This window comes from Silurus aristotelis (assembly GCF_946808225.1).
Source record: "Silurus aristotelis genome assembly, chromosome: 16".
NCBI classification, from domain to species: Eukaryota; Metazoa; Chordata; class Actinopteri; order Siluriformes; family Siluridae; genus Silurus; species Silurus aristotelis.
This window is the reverse complement of record NC_139589.1, coordinates 10,056,079-10,078,855: the sequence shown is the minus strand read 5'-3', so window position 1 is coordinate 10,078,855 and position 22,777 is coordinate 10,056,079. Positions and strand designations below refer to the sequence as shown.

Sequence of the window (22,777 nt, the reverse complement as noted above, 5' to 3'; positions counted from 1 at the left end):
ATATTCAGTTAATTATCACTTAAGAGGATTTCTGACAAAGGAAAAATAGTTTCAGGATTATACTTTAGTCCATATCCATCCAACAACCATTTTGAAGGTCATGCAAGACAACCAGAAAGCAAAAGATGATAAATGAATGATGATACACAAAGTTAAATAAAGTCCAATCATATTGTAGTTGATTATATAGTATACTATTATAGATATTTTTATTATACTTTTTTATAGAAACAACCCATTTGCCAAAATCCAAGGAGATCAACATCTCTGAACAGAAATCCCAAAAGGACTGTAATACTTACATTAGGTAAACACACTAAAACACAGATGTCCCTTTTGATCTCATATGTGTCCCATCCTCAGATTGGCTACTGGAATGACGCAGATAAGCTGGTCCTGATCCAGGACCAAGCCTTGCTTCCGAATGAAACATCCGGAATGGAGAACAGGACTGTGATTGTGACAACGATTATGGTGAGTACTGTAACTGTTCTCTAATATTCCTAGACAAATTATATTCGCATACAGGAACATTTGTCAGTCTACAAAAAGATATTTGTCTTTCATCTAAATGCTTCCACTTGACAAGGTGTCCTGTTTGTGTGAACATGGAAGTTCAAAGGTCCGGCCTCTTGCATTTACATGCACATGCATTTTGATTGATAGTGTGTGCCAAATTAGCAATACTGTGTATGTGTGTGAGTGACCTGTCAGTCATATCACCGTCATGAGAGATTATTCAGACATCTTAATCCAGTCCTAGTGTGCCTTGATCTGGCATCCATACGTTAGCTGAATAACATTTTTCCAGCAGTGCAGGAATGTGTGTATCATCTGTCACGTGTCAGAAGGTGTCATGGCTGCCCTACATGGTGCCCAAGATGTGCTGTTTTGGTTTGTTCTGTCGCTATTATGTTTTTCTTGTTTGTTTTGTTGTTTGATTTTTTTTTTTATTGTTCATTTCATGGGGATTACACAGAGAGTCCTGCATGAAGTGGATCTCTTTCCACACAAATATGTTGTGGCACTGCATTGCGCTTTTACTTCGTAACTGTTGTGCGTAGTGCTACTGTATAGTGTGTGTGCTCACACTAGGTGAATTAGTCACGTTATTTAACCTAAAAGGTTTGGATGTTGATACAGCAAGGAATGGGAGAGTCACACCTGAAGCACATGCTCCTCTTTTCAGCCCGTGTTGAAGAATCCTTATTTAAGAAACTGAGCAGAAAGAAGAAAGGGACACTGGTGACCCGAAAACAGAGCCCCCTCCCTGTAGACAGACACAGACAGAACTGAAGAGAAAAAAAAAAGCAATATTGCTGAGCAGTGGACAGGCGCTTCCCCAGCCGAAATGAGCTGCACGATGAAAAACCGAGCCATGGACAAACACAAGCAAAGACAAAGCCCAGCGCTCATTAAGCAACCGAACGATGGATGGACCCTACAAGAACAGTAATGATCCATGCATTTGGAAACGGTGCGTGGGATGAATAGGCAGGAGTGTTCATTTAGGGGTAAACAAATAGGTTCAATGTGGATGTATTGTAAATGTACATGACATGCATGTTCTGAGCCTTTGGCTGCTCAATGAAACACTGAATACTTATTGTTATTCATTCAGATACATTCGTTAGAAGTTTTTTTCCCCCATTACACTGAGTAGAAGTTTTTAGTATTAGGAATTCACTTAATCCTTTTTTTCTGATTGATTTCTGCTTCATTTTTCTGTGAATGGTTAGTCAAAAATAATATTTATTCTAGTTTTAGTAGATCATCTTAAGTATCAGACATTTGCATATGAGTCTAATGTTTTGCTCATAAATAATGTATGCAGAAAGTAAGGGACTTTACACATCTTTGTATTAGCTTTTTAATATTCCAATTGCATTGTATTTACTAAATACTAAATGGAAGCTAGTACTTTAAGGCATTAATTAATACATCCCATTTTGGATAAGCTATTTTGTTCAATACATCAGCATGGATCATCCTTTTATCTAAGGGAATTTAGTGGTGTCTGACATATGCACTATTATCCATGAGTCCTCTAATGTGGCCAACAAGTAATGAGCATCTAAAGCTTTATATATAACATTTCACTGTATTAACTGACTGTTATATAAAAGCTAATAATTTAAGGTCTTTAACTTACATTACTGATTTTTTTTCAATGGAATACTTGTCAAAATAGCTCAGATCATCGCCATAAATTTCACTTGTCGCTGGAGTGAGACCCCCTAGGTCTTGTGTATTTTTAATGATCAGTATCATTGAAGATTTACCAGACCAATAATTTAATTTTACATTGAAGTGCAGAGTTATATTCTTAATGTATAGAAGTACTTAGTGACTATCCCTGCAATTTTTACGAAATTGTTTCTTTAAAAAAAGCGTTTGCATAAGCAAATACATTTGGAGCAAGTTTTTTTGCAGAACCATTGCTCTAAAGTAAGCTCTTGCTTAAGTTTTTTCTGCCATTTTTTGCTGGGTTGTAATTTTGCATGGCTGACTATTCTGCAGTAAAACATGTCTTGCCATTGCTGATAGTCTGCACTAGTGGCACTATGCATCGCTGATAATAAACCGTCTACCCTTTTAATATATCTGCCCCAGTCCGGTGTTGTCCATTATTAGGCCAACCTGGTCTGACTAATATGAGTATAAAAACATTGTTATGGATTCACTTTATATCCTGATTTGCTTTAACCTGGTCTCTAAATACGCATCTTCATTTTGTCCATGTTAGGCTTGATAAATTACAACAGTAACAACAAAAGGCATTCAAAAAACCTTGCTGAAGCTGCACATTTCTCCTGAATGTCAAAAATTTCCAAAAGTCATCTTATGGGTACAGAGAAAAGCTGTTCAAAAAGAATGTAAAAAAGTAAAGAAACTTCTAATAAAAAATGTGTGTAAATATGTGCTATATGCTGCTTTCTCTCAAATAAAAAAAATATAGGAATAAGTAAATAAATAAATACACGATGTAATGAATCATCAGTGCGAATTTAATGAAGAGCTGGCTGTTTGCTGGGGGGTGCGTTCTCGATTCGCCTTGCTGGGCTTTATGCCTTTCATGGTTCTGGGCCAGCCATATGGCTTAGAAAACATCTCTGAGAAGAGAGGCAGGTTTTTCCAGAGTGTTTAGGGAAATGTGTCTCACTTGGCAAGTTATGGATTTCATGAATTTTGATGAACTTGGTAATTTGTTGTTTTAAAATTATAAAAAAGCGATATGCTATAGTGGATTTTTTTGTTGGGGTTTTTTTTGTCTTTTTTTTCAGTGATAAACCTTTCTTTTCTACTTGTATCAATAGTAATTGTTAAATATTAAGACATTTATTTCTGTGTGAACAGTTTTGATTGTGTAATGTACCATATTGTAGGCTGAAAAGTCTTGTTAGTTATGATCTAGTTTTGATAGTTTTGATCGGATTAGTTTTAAGCTGTTTAAAATCGTATCTGCTTTGTAAGTCATTGTGAGACTTATGTGAGATTTATAGCTATCGACAGCTCATTGTATTATGTGCCTTGTTATAGTTTATAATGGTAATGATGCCATTGGCTCTCTGACCTTGTACATTATTTAGCCCTGATTATAACTTTCTTTATTGATAACCTCTACACATTGATTATGTTATGACCTTCATTATGTGTTGCATACAAGATGTTTTATTATGTAATGATTTTTCATTACCTAGTGATATAATTCTAAATGCAATATATTCTACAGTAGTATTATTTGTATCTAAAAACTGCCACAAATGTATTTTCTGTGCTGAATTTTGTTCTTGTTGTTGTTCTGACTAAACAAATTTTCTGTAGATATGTATTAAATATGTGCTCTTTTTTGCGTGCACAGTGTGTTTTCTTAACATTGTTTGAATCAGTGATAAATGTACCAAAATCCACAAATCAGACACTTGCTTGGGTTGGCTGGAGTTCTTGACTGGTTGCCAGTTTGAACCTCTTATTTGGTTTGCTCCTTCCAGGAAGGCCCATATGTGATGCTGAAGAAAAACTGGGAGATGTACAAGGGTAATGACAGGTATGAGGGATACTGTGTGGATCTGGCGTATGAGATCGCCAACCACATTGGCATCAAATACAAGATCTCGATCGTGCCGGATGGAAAGTATGGCGCTCGGGACCCAGACACGAAGATCTGGAACGGCATGGTTGGGGAGCTGGTGTACGGGGTAAGACTTGCATCTGCAAATTACTTTTTGAGTTTATAATGGAAATATCTGCCACTGGGTTATGAGGCTTAACTTCACAAATTGCAGTCAATATAATGAACTGAATAATGGAATGCTGTTGAATATTACCCAGATTGATCGCCCTTCAATATATTATTTAACATAATCACCCTTAGGACACACTTTTTTGCACTGAGTTAGAAAAAAACAATTAGAATTCAAATATATTTGTTTCTAACCTAAAGGCAATTATTGTCCTATAACAGCCTTTGATTCAGCTTACTGTATATCACAGTAACTTTTAAGGTTTACAATTTGTTGTTGGTAAAAAATGACATATCATACTTGTTATCCCTTTCTATAAACATTTAATGTTGTGGAAAAGCTGTGGAAAAAAAATGTCTTCTTGAAGACTGTGAAGACTCCTTTCATGAATGTTAACCTCTTGTCTTTACAGAAAACCTCAACAAATCAATGATAGATGATTTTTTTCCTTGTTTAAACTTTAATCAGTTTATTACATTTAATTGTAGTAAGCTGTCATATAAAAATTTATCAAAAAACACTGCTAATTAATAATCAATATTGTTTAGTGCTGTAATAAAAAAAGGAATTAAAGTATGCTTAATTACCATTTATTGACATTTATTTCAATTTCTCATCTTTAGCTGAAAATTCTGATGTATTTTTGTAAAATCTTTAAATTACAAAAGTATTGAAAGAACAAGTAAAAGATATTTTCTGATATTTCTGACATACTAACATACTTCGAAATGTAGATCAGCCCTGATTTATGCCTAAAGGATTATGTCCCTGTATAGTATGTTTTTCTACCAGTCTGGATTGAAAACAATTCTGCAATAAAAAACAGCTAAAGGTTACTGTGATTTTCCATGAGTGAAGGCCATAAACAAATTGTTTAAAAAAAACTTGTTGCTAACATATGGAAGAATGTTATGTTAGATTTCCTCTTTTGTATCAGCTAGTTAAATTTCATGAGATTCATGGTGTGCTGAATGAAAGCCTTAAGGCTCTGATTGGGATCCAAGGGGAGTTCAGGAGGTTTAGGTCTATTTCCATATGCTGCAAAAACTGCAAGCTTGTACTTTGGGGCTAAAATATTCACTGCAAGGTCAGGCAGGGTCCATGTTATTTGCAGTAAAATGCCCCAGTCTGTTGAGTAACATTCTTCTTCTAAATAATAATATGCTTAGTTTATCTACAGAGGCTTTGGCAGAGCCATGGTGCGGATTTGAGGCAGGAAGTGTCAGCATATTTTCTTTTAAACCTTAAGTTGTGGCCAAGCTCATAGTGTTAGGGTGTCAATCCTTCCACCTCTAAAAAGCGACCTTTTGCGGGCTGTGGCTGTGGTATAGCAAATCTTGACACATGGTTAATTTTTGTTTAGAATATACAACATATCCCTTCAAAGGGTTTTCATTTGGGTGTTCGGCAATAATGATAAGCATTCATTTCTGCATTTCGGATTAGTTTTAAACCGTGTACAACCCAGGGACGGGTGAGAGTGTTGGTACGTCGTAGCCATTAATCAGGTTTGTGGCTTTCCCATAAAGGTCTGCTTTGCTTCCAGACCATAGTTCCAACCATTTTCCCCATCTTTTGCTTTGAACATATTTTTCTAATTTGATTGGATTATCCACCTTGCTCAGAATAAAACCTCTCATCTTAGCATTGTACTTTTTCCACCATTAACTTGCAAAGCCTTGTCCAATTACAGAAACTGCAAAATGGTTTGAAAAAGGAAGGATTATTCTCCAACATATATTTTATCAGACCTACAGGTTGAAACTGTTCCAGCTTTAAGGCAAATCACAGCTTTTTATTAATGCACTTATTCGTTCAATATGGTATTATTTTTGTATCAGCAAACTAACACAAAGTCTTGTAATGGCAAGTGCTCACCATTACTTAAAATTAGCAATAAACTAATTAAAGTGAGTTGTTTACCATATTGGCATTGATTTGGTAAAGATTTATTTAAGGATTTAACATTTTAAGATGCGAGAAGGTCTTTATGGAACACTTTACACTTTCTGGATTCTCAGATGTAAATCAAGTAAAAAAATAAAAAAACAACCCAGAAACAACTTGTACTGTGGACAGTCCATATCAATATCAAATAACTGTTCAGAAAGATGAGTCATTCTGCAATTATTTTATTTGAATTAATTTATGTACAATATTGTAATTGTTGGTACACTACTGTTGAATATGCACAATACAAAAACCCAAAGAAATATGTTTCTATATTAGCAAATTTTTAAGTATTTGATACCTTAGATATTAAGTGAGGGAAAAGTAGTGTGTAAATGACTAACAAACAACTTCAGGTACAAACTGTGAAGTTGCATTTGGGCAGCCAAAAAATGGTTCAGTTCTTAAGCTCTTGCTGTCTCTGGAAAATTGTAGCTTAGTGGTTAAAACATTGTCCTTGTGATAGACATTACGGGGGATTATCAATTGTCCAATTCGCAACTATTCAGGTGCACAAATAAAGTTGCAAACCATCATTCAGAATTAGCTGTAATGTAGTGGACATTATTAAATTTTAAATCATGTTTATATCTCAATTTAGTATAAATTGAGACCAAAGAAGTGCATTCCTTAACTACAGCACACCTTGCAGTAGCTGCCTACTAACCAATTCCTCATAAATGTACTTGCACGTTGCAGAAAGCGGAAATCGCTGTGGCCCCATTGACTATTACCTTGGTCCGGGAGGAGGTCATTGACTTTTCCAAACCCTTCATGAGCTTGGGCATCTCCATCATGATAAAAAAGCCACAAAAGTCCAAGCCAGGGGTATTCTCCTTCCTGGACCCATTGGCCTACGAGATCTGGATGTGCATCGTGTTCGCCTACATTGGTGTGAGCGTGGTGCTCTTCCTGGTCAGCCGCTTCAGCCCGTACGAGTGGCATACCGAGGAGCCCGAAGAGGGCACTGACGGTCTGCCCAGTGACCAGCCCCCCAATGAGTTCGGCATCTTCAACAGTCTCTGGTTCTCCCTTGGAGCCTTCATGCAGCAGGGGTGTGACATCTCACCCAGGTGAGCGCTTAACTCTTTCACCTCTGTGCTTGATTGCCGCAGGGCTGGTTTCTTTAACCGAATTCTGATTGACGAAAAGTGAAATTAGTCTCTTAACCTCGAGTTAGCTCATGAAAAGGTCTCATTGAGCATTGATATGGTAATACAAGGCACCTGAAATAGCCGTGCAGCTGTGTTGTTGCCATGGCAATGTACCAAAGGGTGTCCGAACTTGCCTGAAAAGTGCATGTAATTTGCAAAGAGTAAAACTAGAACTGAGCGACAGTATTCAGTTGAGGACTGGTTTTAATGCAAATGCATTTACCACAGTGACTGCATGGAGTTCACAGTATGTGTCATATCCGGACACAGTGCCATGTTTAAGGTTGCTGCAACTGTATAAGATTTTTATCCATCATTCTGTTCTAAATTAATCAGTTCGATTTTCAGTGACCTCACAACCATCCAAAGATGGGAGTTTTCCCAGTTATTCAGATTGATGCCAGCCAATCTCAGATGTCTGTTAGATCGAGGAATACATAATAAAGCAGTTAGCTCTGTTCAGACACGTTCAGATGCCCTATGATATTATGAAACATTGCGCAAGGCTCTCTTTACTTGTCTTGAAGAAAGCATTTGTTTACCCTGCATTCACACCAGCAACGAAATAACAAAATTGATATAAAATTTTTAATGGTGATTTCTAGCAAGAGTGAGCAAGCAAAGCAAAAACATTGGACACTATTAAACTTTATGCAGAGTAAAAGTGAAATGTGGTGACTAACAGTAGAATTAATGTACAGTGGTTTGCTTCTCAACTCCCCCCCACACATTTCCGAGGAACATTCTCCAAGGTTTTTGGTTTCATGTATTCTTGTCTGAATCCTGCTGGGATAATTGGTAAGGCTTGAACTGTTTAATAGCAAAATAAAACAGGAATTATAATTTTTTGCCATTTTGTTCAAATACATCCAAAAAGAAGACTATGATGTTTTGCATTGCATTGTTTAGCTGGAAGACATCTAATTTCTTCTTGTAGGAATATCATTATTTTGCTATCCCATTAAATCCCAATGTACACTAAATATATGGTATGCCCACTATCATCGAATGATCAATGCAAGGTAAAGAAAAATTATAATTATAAAATAAATAAAAACAAATCTACTGCTGGTGTGAATGTAGCATCTGCTCCCTCCCTGATTGATATGGTTATGCAGGACTCAAGTAGTGCTCTGGATGTTGCTGTGCGGCTTTGCCAGTCCATGTATGTTTTTGTGTACATACCAAGTACATTGTCCGTGTCTCAGTCAGACGTGTGCTCTGTTGCTGTCAAACTGTTTTACAAACCTCAGGGAATTTTAGTCAAGGATCATGGGAGTCATCGTCTATTGTCTTTTAGACTCACTGTCCTCGTATGCTCATTTGTCCCTGTGAAAAAAAGCCTTTGAAATACATGGTACACATATTCATTACTGTGCTGCTGTGGGCACTCGGCTGTTTTGTGTTATTTGTTTATGTATGATTTGTTCACCTGCTGAGATGACCTCAGGCTTTTTTGTGGCTATCTCTGATGCCAGCTCTCTCTCTCTCTCTCTTTCTCTCTCTCCCTCTCTTTCTCATTCTCTCTTGTTTAGATTCTGTGCTTTGGCCATGATAGAGCATTTTAAGCCATTTTTTGTCAATTAAGGACAAAAAAAAATAGATTTTATTTTTCAGTCCCCCCTCGCCAGATAAGCATTGACTCACATGTCAGGACCAGGAGAACAAAGGAGCAATAAAAAGAGCAGCCCGTGGTGGAAAACAGAAGGTACTTAGAACTGCACCAGAACCATAAAGCTTAAACCCTTAACACTATAGCCTGCTCCAGCAGTGCTATAGTGGGCTTATGGTTTTGATAAGAAGACTCATTTAGGATTTCATTAAGGTCTATAAGATTCATATAATAATTTTCATATTCATTATTGCAGCACAGATAAATAGAAAATAAAGTTGCATGAATTGTTTAGTGGTAAAAGCATCCGTTTTGTGTTGAACCAGATCGGATAAATAGACCATACTTACCTTTTTTTTTTAAATACTGTTTAAATAAGTTTTCACCTAATTCTTTTTTCCGATGTTAATATACTGTATGTTCTATGATTTGTGTGAAGTTGATGCAATAACACTGCAAGGAATGGCAGGGTATTGTATTGCACTACTATTTATTCCACATTACCTAGTCACATACTGATAACTAAAAAAGGTGGGGCAGAGAAAATTCTCCAGATGCTTGTGTGCCTTAAATGTGCAGAAGGAATTCTTAATGCTAGAGATTTGGGAATTTGAATTATTAAATATTATTTGTCAGAACACTAAATTGAATTAGAGTACTTGATTCTTATAGCATTTTATTGCATTCTGGCTCTGTGAACAAATATGGGGGTGGAGCCGTCAGCTTTGTGAACTCACAAAAAAGAAACTACCCTTGATGTAAATTGTAGGTGAGCTAATGTATATAGGTTTGTAAAAGAATAATGTTAAAATGCTCGATTGCTACTTTATAACTGATGAAATGTTCTAAGCATCAGGAGACTTGTCTTTAATTTGTGGATTGGGTAGGAGTCACAGATCATGTAATGACACAGGAGTTATAGATCAGGGGACAAAACAGAAAAAAATTATAACAGTGACAGTAAGTATTAATAAATAACAGAGAAGTCACAGTTTGAGTAAAAACACAAGGTGCACATTTACAAAATGAAGGGAAGCAACAAAGGGGTTGCATATCAGGCAACAATACAGACTGCACCAGTAGCATCAACCTAGAAGTTCTAGATTGGCTAATGACACAGGAGTCACAGTTTCCTTAAGAAAAAAAAAGTCACACCCTTGGTATTATATAGAGGACTCAGATTGAGTAATGACATGGGGGATGTCCATTGGGTAACACCACAGGAGTCACAGATTGCATAGTGAAACAGGAGGCGCAGATCAGGTACAACATGGGATGCATTCTGACTAATGGGTAATGGTAAAGGGGGTTTCCTTTGTGCCCAGAATAAATTACCTTGTTACCTGAAACATATCAGACTCATAGTGAGTACCAAAAAAAGGGTGGCAGATCAGCTGACATCATGGGAATTCAGAAAGTGTAATGACATTGGGGTTGCAAGTATTATAACTGCGAATTGGGTAACAACACAAAAGGTGCATATGGGTTAACAACAAGGGGGATGCAGACTGGGAATTGACACCATATGCAGATTGAGACACCGAACACAAAATTAGTAAAATCATGGCACAACAATCAGATGAAGACAAGAGTGACAGACTGGTTACCAGCATGAGGTACATAAAAAGGCTTGGTTGGCGCAGCTTGGGTAACACCACGGGGATTCCTGATCAAGTAACAACATGGGAAATGCAGTTGGAGTAACAACACAAGGAGTTTCCCAGATCAGATAATGGCACAGGGCAGAGAAATGACTCATGGTCCTCTGAAGAGCTATCAGGAGAATGTCCTGGCAACTATTTGGTATGGTAATTGAAAAGGTCAGTGGTTATCATGCAGGCAGTTTAGGAATCTATCTTTAGATCGATAATACATATATTAGTGTGTGGAGCAAGTCTGAAATTGCACCCCAAAATGGCAAACTAAGTTATGTTAATACTGCTACTCGGCTTGATGTGCTTTGCATTTCGTTGTTGCATCTCTCCTCTATAAAGCCTTTGAATAAGCTGTTTCTGCCATGCAGTGAAATCTACCTCGTTCTATGCATTCTTTATGCTTCATTGCTTCAAGTTTTTACCCTTTTTTTGCATATGTGTGTGTAGCGGATACTGTAGAGCCAGTGAGGAGGAAATGAAAATACAGCTGCAAGTGTGTACATGAGGATAAGGTTGTGGATGTATGTGGTAGGTGTGATGGTGAGAAAAATTTCCATTTTTCGTCTTGCTTCAACACAATGTACCTCTGAAGTTCTTCATCCTACCTATAACTCTTTTTGTTTCTTTTCTGCTCTCACACTCCTCACTCCTTTTATTTTTCTGCCTCCATTTTTTGTATTTGAGGGTTGATCATGTAATTGTAGAAAGTAATTGCCTCTGGTCAATAGCATCCTTTATTCCGGAAATTGCTGAGAAATGATTGCAGGACTAAGTGAAGTAAAAGATCAGGAGGAAGCCTATGATGCTTGTGAGAGGATATGATTCAGGCCGGCGTTAAGAGTGAGAGGAGGGAGGAGAGTGAAAATCACACTACAGATGAGGACATTTGGCCCTGGCTATGCAAAACTATGACTAAACAGCATGGTTTTAGAAAATGAAATCATTTGTGTGTCTGGAACTCTTTGAATAATGGTGTGTTGTTTAGTTTGACACTGGAGCTTTAAGGTTAATGGGCTTCATCTGGTCAAGGCTGCAGTGGATCGGGATATTGGAAACACTGGGTAAAAGGCAGGAAAACATCTTGAAAGTGCCATTGCAATTTGCTAAACTTGGTCAATACACTTACTAAAAAAATCAATGAGGTTAGGCAGTTTCAGACTTGTTCACGTGTTTTATTTTCATTAAATAATATACATTATGGGGTTTATTTTATATTAGTGTACTAATAGTATATACATCTTCATGTAGTTCAGACCTCCAACGTTGTCAGGTTTTCCTTGGGTAAAGGTGTCTCTTGCACTTCAAGATGTATGAGTGTTTTTTTGTTTGTTTTTTTACAGTAGACTACTGCTTATAGTATTAAATACAAGCACTTGCCTTTGAGCCCACCAGCAAAGTGATGGCTGAGTAATGGCAGCAAAACAGAGAAAGAGAAACACACCTTTCTTTGTTTAACAAATGCAATAAAACATAACATAAAAGCACAAAGCAAATGTAGGAATGATAAAATATTATATTGCACATTGCTAGTAGGAGGCCTAAGGTTTGGGCTACATTGTGTTTTTTTAATGTTAAGGATACATGTGTAACAATTTATATTAAATTTTTTTATTCATATTTTATTTTACATAGGAACACTTATGCAACAGCTGATTCATGAACATCCATTCTGCCAGTCATGTGCTGACTAAACAGTACAAAAAATATTGTAGATACAGGTCAAGATCTTCATTTGAAATTCACAATAAACATAAAGATGAAGGAAAAATGTGATCCAAAAGACTTTATGGTTTTTGGTTCTTGATCAGATGGCTCCTGAGATTTTCTCTAGAGTTTACAAGAATGTAGTTACAGATCTGCTGTCAGAAAAGCTTTGTAGATGAGAGATGTCAGAGAAGAGTTTTAAGACTGGTTGGAGGAAGGCTGTGGTAACACATATAACCTTTTTGTGAGAAAAAACATCTCAAAATGTATAACATCAAACCTGGACACAGAAGGGATACCAGAGCACATCAGCTTTCACTCCTATTTGCCGAGAATGGGAATCTGTGGATACAAGCAACACAACTGGACAGTTGAAGATTGAAAGTTTGTTCTCAGATCTTTTATTTTTCTTCCTATTCTTATACACCAAACATGTTGATGAATGTTTTCCTCCTTTTGCAGTAAGGGGAGATTGCACGAATTGAATGTCTGACTGGATGGTTGGTTATTTGGAGAAATAGTTGTGTGCTCTTAATGGGAATGCATGCTGTTATTCCTTCCAGCAAAATTAGAATTAGAGATCGGTAATGTGGAGAGCGATGGTGCATTGCTTCGGTCTCAGGCATGGAGAAACTGATTTGCAGGTATTAAATCTTAATCAGGCCAGCAGAGAGCAAGCCATGAATAAATAAAGCACTGTAGGCTTACCGGGTCTACAGGCAGTGACCTTTCATTTATCTACAGTGTTTCAAGGTCCCCACCCCTTTACTTCTCCCTCAATCCCTCCATATTTTTCTCTTTCATTCCCTCTACACATATTCAGGATTTTGCTTACATTGGAACGGTTTTTCAGATACAGACTAGAAATAGCTTGTGCTTGAAAAGCCTCATGTGGTGAAGGGCCTCCATTGATCTTGTGTTTTTTGTGGGGTGTATGATTTCTGGCCTGATTTTGTGTCGCAGGCAAAAATGGTAAAATAATCTGTCGGAGCTGTTGGGAAGAATAATGTGGCGTGCTGACTGGTAGTGCCTTTGTGACCAAAGACAGCTGAAGGCAAAGTTGTGGCAGTGTCTGTAATTTTAGATAAAAATCTTAGAGCTGCTGTGACACTTATGTAAAAGCACAAAGTTATGTAAACCTTGAAAGTGAAATTAAATGTTCATGCATGAGTAAGCAGGCATTTAAAATGCTGACATTCTCTTTGTCTTTTAAAAAATATTGTTTAACATTTTTTTACTGTTTCATTTATTTTATTTGAATTGCACATTTAAGAATGAATGCAGAGCAGAGCAGAAAGCAGCTTTACAAATTCAGGATATGAATTTGAAATGTATGAATTTATCACAGATTTGAACCAGAAATTAATCAGTGGCAAAGAAAAACTCCATGACATGAGGATGAAACCTTCAGAGGAACCAGTTTCAATACAAAACCTATCCTCATTTGAGTGACGCTGTATAGTTCTAATTGTGTGCCATAAAGTCAAAAAGTTAATTTGGCCTTTTTTTTTTTTTGCACCATCAATCATACAGTGGGACACATAATAAATTTTTTAAAACTGCGGAAATCTCACAGTCTAAAAGCTGACTCTCAGTTTCACTCGAGCATTCTGGCACTCCTTCCTATATGCTGTGTTTATTTCATTTAAATGGAACAGCCATGTGTTTGTTCTCCCTTGGTAAAAACACAGCAATCATACCTAGGTGGACGCCAAAACAATCGGTCCAAGAGCTTCTATGCACGGTAGTCAGTCCAGTTCCAAGTAAACTCTGTTATCATCTATAATAACAGGAAGTAAAACAGACAGGTGATTTGGGTTGTTGTTGTTTTTTGGGGTTTTTTTGGTAGATGAGAGCTCCATTTCTGTAAATGAGAAGCAGAGAACAGAGCATCAGCAGTGCCATGTGTTCATTATGTTTGGTTTGATAAACAAAAATAGAAAATAATTACTGGCTGTGACAGAACTATTTATTTACATAATTAGAGGTTGACCAATGTTGAATTTTACAGATACCAATACTAGGTTGGATAATACTTGCCATTAGCCAATTTATTAACCAAAAGTTTTTAAAATGAATATAACACTCCATGTTAAATAATTCTTAACTTTTTTACAAAAATAAATCAATAAACTATTTAAAAACAGTTGGACTTTCTTTAGACATTTAAAGATGGCCATTTTAAGCACGATTGTTTGGATTTATGTAAAATGGTAACGCTTTAAAGTAAGAATCCATTTGTAAAATTAACTGAATGAAAATGCTTCAGAAGTATTGTTTATCGTTTTTGTTCGTTAATTTCTACATTAACTAATACATCTTTTAATTAAGTAAATAAAATTTTCTATTTGCATTATGAACTAGCGATTGAAGCACGGTCTCACGTGTCCAAACAGCACATGCCGTCAGTGATTCACCTCTAAGATCCGCTCTCCTACTGTATAATGACTGTGGATCTTCTCAGCCAGTCCAACTATCGCGACCCGGAAAAAATATCAATATGGATTTTTGCTGATAGTCGATAGTTCCAGCAATCAATGAATCAGTCGACCTCTATAATATAATAATTTTAACCTATCTTCTTTGTGCTCAGTGATTTTTACACTTGTGTTTTAAAAGGTAACTCTGACCATTGAATAAAAGCTTTTCATTGGTACCTTATTAGACTTACATGCCTGAATCAGTTTATAAAAGTGTCCTCAGTTTTATCTCTATAAAATGGACTGATGTGTCTCTTTAATATCTAATAACTACAAACATTGTCCAAGCAAAGACATAATGTACTCACTGCATATACAAATTCAAAACTGATATTCATCACCGATAACATGCTTATAGCAGTCCACTAATGACTCTGTTTAGTGACTTGCTTTGGTGACAGGCGTACATGCGTGAGTGCTACACTGACAGTCACAAAGACATAGTATTCACGTGTGAGAACGTTGCGTTTGCCCCCGGATTTTATGTCCTTATGAATGATCCTGTATGCCAGGCGATGGTGCAGTGGAGCGGCACTTGGCTCGAGTCACCGGTGTCGTGTCCGCTCAATTGAGGCTTTTATTAAATCGACTTGGTCTCACAGGGTCAGATCGATTAGTCATGCTTACTGTGATCCCAGACAAAACTGTCCCTCAGATGTCACCGTGACGGACTGTGCGTCTGCATGTGGGAGCGTGCTTAGCAGAGGACATTTAATATGGGATTTAAAAAGATTGCAGCTACCATTCATCCTCTCATTCAGGCTCGAGATAGAAATTTCAAATGTAATTGCACCAGGGTGCAACAATTAACAAGTCATTTTATAAATCATAAATCTATAGTCGATTTCTGAATTTTGTATCTATAATACAATGAGTAATAAAATCTTTGGAATATTTTGTTAATATGTTACTTATTACTTAGATGTTTGTGCTCACATTATGGATTTACAGAACATTTAATTGCTTTTTAGGCCCCTCCCCCTCAGCTCTTTTCAACCATTTAGCCATTCTTAGCATTTCTACTTGCTTCATGAAAATAAACTCTAGAAATCAATGTGAAACAAAATGAACACTGCGGTACATTTCAGCATGAACAGGGTCAAGCTGGAAGAACTGAGCTAATTAACAAGCGCTTTTCTGGTTAGTCTGTGAACTCTTAAACCATGTTATAACATGATATTTCCATGATTATGAGATACATTTATACAGAAATAGATTCTGGGCCATTAGCCTTTAAATGCAGCACTTAAAAAAACTCTGTCACTTTTTCAGCCACTGTGTCTTCTCTTTATTACTGTTATCCACTATTTATAAAGCTCATGGTTATTTTTATTAACAGCGCCTCATGTAATAATGGCAATCTTTCATCTACCATTCTTGCTACTACCCAGTAATTGCTGATTATTACAAAATGTTCATTTATTCTAGCGCCCAAAATGGAAAACAAGCAAAATATGGGAGATTATTTATTTATTTCTATTTGTACATCTCATAAATTTTACTTTCATTTCTTTTCATTTAGATCACAGTGTGAATGGACCACTCGGAAATCGTATAATGGACTATGGATTCCTGAAATTAAGTTTTTTTTATTGTTTTGTCTTCCTTACAGCGTGGATTCCAGAAATTCCTCATATGCAAATAAATAGATTCATTTACTTAATCTAATAAATAGATTAATTTACTTCCATTTTTTTCGCATTATCAACACAAGGCATAAATGTAAGCAGCGCTAGTTTTTGCTGTGCCGCCTCCAGGGAAATTCTTGTCCCCTGCTGCCCACTAGAAATGACGATCTGTTACCATGGCATCCTATCAAAGTGTCCTTTTCACAAAAGAAGACCTTAAACTAGCTTGTGTCACAAGCTATCACCAAGGACCCCCAGGCAAGGTTCTAAATTTGGAGCAGGTTTTGTGATCTCTGATGATCTGACACACATTCATGTAATGCTTGTGGGTTGTTTTTATGATGTTGAATTCTGAAAAATATCCTTAAGCCTAGAGAAATCGGTTTGCTTGTCCATATCCTGCCTATGTTTCTTTCTTAGCATCGCACCGCGTCGCTGTGGTGGTCCACTGCATGTTATTTTTTTTCAGTTACATGCCGAGGAGATAAGCCATTGCCTTATCATGTTTAATTAAAGATTTTCTAAGCTGTTCCTAGAACACTCTTTTCACTGATCTTTCTTCTTTTTTTATCTTTTTCTCTTCTGTCCACTCTCTATATCACCTGTACTCCTTTTCTCTATTTCCTCCCTCGTTTCCTCTTCTACGGTGCAGGTCTCTCTCCGGTCGAATCGTCGGAGGCGTCTGGTGGTTTTTCACTTTAATCATCATCTCCTCCTACACGGCTAACTTGGCTGCCTTCCTCACCGTAGAGAGAATGGTGTCGCCCATCGAGAGTGCTGAAGACCTGGCCAAGCAAACAGACATAGCATACGGCACTCTTGACTCAGGCTCCACCAAAGAGTTTTTCAGGGTGAGTGGAGTGGGAAAAATGAATGAATCAAGCTGTCATGAATAACTTCTCAGTTTTATTGCATGAGTAAATAAAAAAATATTTCTTAATTGCATTTATTTTAAGGAAGACAATAAAACACATGCAGAAATATTGGTGCATTAGGATAGGAGCAGACCGGGTCAGCATTGGGTAGATGTAAAGACTAAATAAGAGGAACAATAGATATCATACATTAACAAAATCCTAAGCAACATTAGCAACAGTCACTATTGAATATTATGATATAAAAATTAAAAAGTCTCTAAATTGCACCCTGCTGTGTTTCCCATATAAATAACATTATTTCAAAAAGTGTATTTAACACACAGGTATGTCAAGGACACTTATTTATGAAACCTAAATAAAAATTATATTATAATACATATTTATAAAAGTTCTTACAGTGCCTGTAAAAATTACTGTTATAAATGAGGAGCAATGCTTTTTTGGAGCATACGATTCAGCTCCATTTAAAACAATAGAAATTTCTTTCTACTGAACTGTTTTTTTTTTTTTTTTAAGTGCCAAAATGAATGACACTGCAAGCCATTTTTAAAAAAACAGCAAACAAATAGCCAGTCTCCGTCCCCAGGAATTCTGTTGTAACTTTAAATACAAGGCACAATTTTAATGATGCCTACATGTGAAATCCTTTTGCCACCTATGGGAAAAAAGCAAAGGAAACAGACCTGCACAATACACTTAAAAAGAACACTAAGCAAAAATTTGGTTTATAAGTATAAGAGATTTGCCAGTAGTTGGGCCCATGAGCCTATTTTTCCACACAGACAGTGACCAATATGGTGACGGATGAAAAAAAAGCTTAAACAACTTTTTTTTGCATTGTGCAGTTTAGATTCTTGTGTTTGTCAGATGTTAAATGCCTCTTCCACAAGAGAGAGTTGTTTAAAAAGCACTGCGAAGGCATTGCTGATTTGAAGCGGGAAGTCCACATGCTCAAATCCCAATATAGAGGGGCTTAATGTTCTAAAATGTTTTGGATGGTGGATTGGAATGTGATCCTCTACCAGTGTCTCCAACTGTGTTAGAAATTAAATAGATATCAAGAGATATAATTTTGGAACTGATGTTGAGTAGAAACAAGCTGCACTAGCAAAATATGTTTTATTAAAAAAATGTTTTTTTCCTAGTTTCTATTGAAAGTGGAAATAATTATGGAAGACTCTTTTTTAGGACCCACTAAACCAACTTTTTTCTGAGAAGGCCACATAATTGGTCCTTTCTTTAATAGATGGATTCTGTTTCTCAATTTGTAACAGAAAATTAAATGGGCGGTAGTGACAACATATTTTATAATGATTTTAAATGTATATTTTATTATATATTTTATGTTTATTATGCCTCCTAATGCTAGATTAGTTTATTATTTTGTTATGCACCGTACAGTGCATTATTACTATCATAATGACATTTTCAAATTCATTGCTATTAAAATCAAAACCTTTCTTATGCATATCCATATGGTTAGTGGGTGAATCAAAAAAAAATTATTAGGCTATGTTAATAAATAATATTCAATAAATTATAAATAATAAATATAATTTGGGGACCACTGATCATGATGATCGTCTTCATATAAACAGATATGATTATTTCTTACATTTTGAGAATATTACAATTGATCTCTTGCCCAACCTACCATGACATCTGACCCCTCTACATTTATACACTGCTGTCTTTTCTCTTCTAGAGGTCAAAGATCGCTGTATATGAAAAAATGTGGAGCTACATGAAGTCTGCTGAGCCCACGGTGTTCACTAAGACCACGGCTGAGGGTGTGGCTCGAGTGAGGAAGTCCAAAGGGAAGTACGCTTTCCTGCTCGAATCCACCATGAACGAGTACACAGAGCAGCGCAAGCCCTGCGACACCATGAAGGTCGGAGGCAACCTGGACTCCAAAGGCTATGGAGTGGCTACGCCCAAGGGCTCACAGTTAAGGTGGGTGGAGTAGTATAACAATATGTCATGTGTTGTTATGGTATTCCACCTTCCCTGGCGTGCCTATCTCTATTTGATTTTTTTTCCTTTACTTTTCGTTTCAAGCATTTTAGTGTGGAGTTACTGCTTGTTTTGTTTTATAGCATTTGATTTATGACAAGCTACACACAGGTAACTGAGTTGCATGCAGATGCTGTTCATATGTAATTGACATTGCTAGAAATGTTATGTTGATGGCAAAATGGATTTTTACCACTGGGACAAGAGCCCAGCGAATACCTTGCCTGCTCTGACACTGTCTCCCATTCACACTAATGATAGAATTTACCATCCATGGCCAGAAGGCTAAGAGATAAGAGAGCGTAATTGGCCCTGCTTCCTCGGTAGGAAGAATGTTGTGGTGGTCTCCTTCTGAGCTGTTCTGACGTAATAGATTCTGTTCTTTAATGACACTGTATATATTGTGTTATTGATTAACATCACCTATATGGTTAACTCCAATCGTATTAAAATGCATAGGAGAAAACTTAGTGCTGTTATGATGGCTATAGGGGTAGCAATATCTGTGACACATATTTGTTTTTTAAATTGAATTTACTTTAAGTTAAGGGTAATTTTTTTTACATGCATAAAATTAAGCTAATAAAACACTAAAACAAACATTTTCATAATCCCCATTATTTACCTTGGGTGCCAATAATTCTCGAGCTGACTGTACCCAGTTGAATTAAATCACTAAAAGTATTTGGCTGTGAATATTAACCACACACAGGGAATTAACAACGGTGTAAATACCCATAAACATTGAAGTTGCCAGGTTTGACTCTGGAATATGAATTGATAATTAAAAAATGATGGAAAAAACACTTCAGAACATGTTGTTTTAGAACTCTGCAGTCAATCCTATAACTTCAGGTCCCACAATGTTTTATACTTTCAATAAAATAAAGTTTCTAAAAAAGCTCAACCTCATTAATCCTAAAGGTTTTTTTTTTTTTTGTCAGAAAACAAATAATGATGGTAAACTTATAAATTAACACCAACATGCAGATCATATCAACCATATATATCAACCATTTTTACCATTAAAATTGAAACTGCAAAAAAAAAAAAAAAAAAAAAACTTTATTCAGTTTTATTTGAACAGGGCTTTTAACAATGGACATTGTCTAAAAGCAGCTTTACAGAGATGAAGAGGTTATGAAATTAGAATGTATAAGTGTAGTGCCTATAAATTTGTTCCTTGTAAGTTTATACATAATGAGCAAGCCTATAGTAACTGTGTCAAAGAAAAACTCCCTGAAATGGTATGAAGAAGAACCATTGAGAGCAACCAGACTCTTATTAATTTTTAACACCACATTATCTGTCTAAAGCTGCTTTGAAACAATGTTCATCTTTGAAAGCGCTGTACAAATAAAAATGAATTATATTGAATTGAATTATGCCATTCATTATAGGTCCATCATTGTTGAGGTGTATAGCAGTGATGGGTGTTTAAATGTTAAACTAACTGTTCATGACATCACTGTTAAATTACAAAGAATTGCTTATTAAATATGTGTATTAAAAATAACTTGTGATTTAATTTATTGCTGAGGAAAATGCAAATTAATCAATAGTTTCTGACAAATCATATTCAAGAACACCACCATAGTATAAAATCATGATTTTGGTTAGCAATATGGATAAGTCAAGGGGAACAGCTCAGCAGGGAAAACCACCAGGTGTCCATTTTCCTCACCTGTCAATAAGAGCAGTGCAAAATGCAAAAAATATGTTTAGGTTCTTGATTGAAATAATGACACGGTGGCTTCATGCGTCACAACAGTGAATTTACAGACTGACCGAACGGAAACATTAAGCAAATGCTAGAATTCTCCTGCTGCATGTGAATGTTCAGACATATATGTGTGGGCATGTACGGCAAAAGATTTACAGCGAAAATCCAAAGCAAACTGAGTGTGACTAATTAATCCTGTTCAGTCTGTAAACTCCCACATTCGGTCTGTTCAGGAAGTCGAACACTCGGCGAGGAGAGTCACTTACAGATGACTGTAGCCTCCCGGGTCAGACATTTTCGCTGGAGTTACAGTTGTCTGCCTGTCACTTCTCCTGCGTGTGATCCTCCCACAGACATGAGTGCGGTGTCAGAGCATGGCTTTTTTTCCTAAGGCTTTTCCTGGGTTCTGACTCTCCAACGCTTTTTTAATGCTTTTCTGTCTGTTCACTCCTCAGCTCTGATGGCCTTTGCTGCATTTTTCCCCCATTTCGTCTCTCTTTCTTTGCTCCAGTGGGCTTTCTTTATAAGCGTTGCATTCGAGATAAACCTCTCTTGATAATTTGAAAATCACATCCCAGATCATAATTGGCTTTTTTTAATATGCAAGGTTAGATAGTGGGGTTGTTCAGGGAGAGAAAATAGGACTTGAATAAAATGATAACTGAAACAATATCAGGGCAAAAAAATCATTTCTAACTGACTGGTGTAAGCACTGATTGTCTTCTATGCATAAATAAAATGTAGGACTCTCACACAATGCTTTATAAAACTGTAGGAATTACTATAATTAATTCCACTTCTCATCTCATTAAATGATTTATGCTAATATCTAGCAAAGATATAGCAAGCTAGCTAACCTCAGCAAACAGCAAGGAGTTGTTAAGTTATTGTAGAGGTTTATGTTTTTAACAGAAAGCTAGTAAAACAAACACACAAGGTATGGATGGTTCTGGATAGAAACAATTTTCATTCTGCATTATGCTAGTTCTCCACTTAAAGCTAACACAGACGAACTACAAGGAGATCTGCTCATTTGGGGAAGTGCAGTACAAAAACATCATATGGCACTTTTCCACTGGATATATCAGGGTATTTCTAGTTCTTAGTTCAGAAAAGTTTGCATAGCAATATTTTAGCTAATGCAATCAAACAACAAACAGTTAGCAGTGTTTGTTAACCGTGTTAATCTATGTTAAGACATAGATGGCTAATTATCAGCTAATCAGCTTTTTCCCCCACACAGCACAATACAGTTTGTTAAATGCCACCTAAATGGCATTTTCTTTTACTAATTTTTTATATGTGTAGAGACAGAAAGCAGATATATATTTTAATATTTTATAGATTTAATATTTTCTACTGCACTCAATAGAAATGCTGAGGGACTGTACAGTAGCTAGATATTTGGTTAGTTAACTTGTTTGTGTTTTGGCAGTGATTTTTGACATAACCTGGCAAAATATGTCGCCAAATTCAGCAGGGTTGGATTTGTAGCAAAACAGCACTGTATGAAAAGTTGAAAAGCTAGCTAAACATATCAGAACATAATTAAAATGTCCAGGATGATATAAGTTTAATATATGTCTCAAAATTCAAAACAAACCCACAAAAAAAAAAAAAACATTATACTGCAAATACTGAATGGGTCATTTTGGGGTAAAAAAGTATATTTATATATTAACCAATATGTAAATCTACAAAACTACTACCACTGCCCTATCTGAATAAGACTAATA

At 36.2% G+C, this 22,777-nt stretch overlaps 1 protein-coding gene across 12 annotated transcripts in view; it reads left to right on the top strand.

The window, feature by feature from the left end:
- gria4b (glutamate receptor, ionotropic, AMPA 4b) overlaps positions 1-22,777 on the top strand; it is a 102,255-nt gene that overhangs the window by 65,649 nt on the left and 13,829 nt on the right. For 9 of the 12 annotated variants that reach the window (XR_014537272.1, XM_083564855.1, XM_083564854.1 and 6 more), the window contains exons 9-13: positions 364-474; positions 3,993-4,199; positions 6,894-7,267; positions 17,080-17,278; positions 19,011-19,258. Coding sequence is in view for 11 of the 12 variants with exons in the window: in XM_083564855.1 (XP_083420981.1) it covers positions 364-474; positions 3,993-4,199; positions 6,894-7,267; positions 17,080-17,278; positions 19,011-19,258 (1,139 nt within the window). In the remaining variant the exon portion in view is untranslated. Of the gene's footprint in view, positions 1-363; positions 475-1,189; positions 3,850-3,992; positions 4,200-6,893; positions 7,268-17,079; positions 17,279-19,010; positions 19,259-19,401; positions 19,801-22,777 lie in introns of those variants that run through there. The other 3 variants (XM_083564851.1, XM_083564850.1, XM_083564852.1) reach the window with 3 other exon arrangements.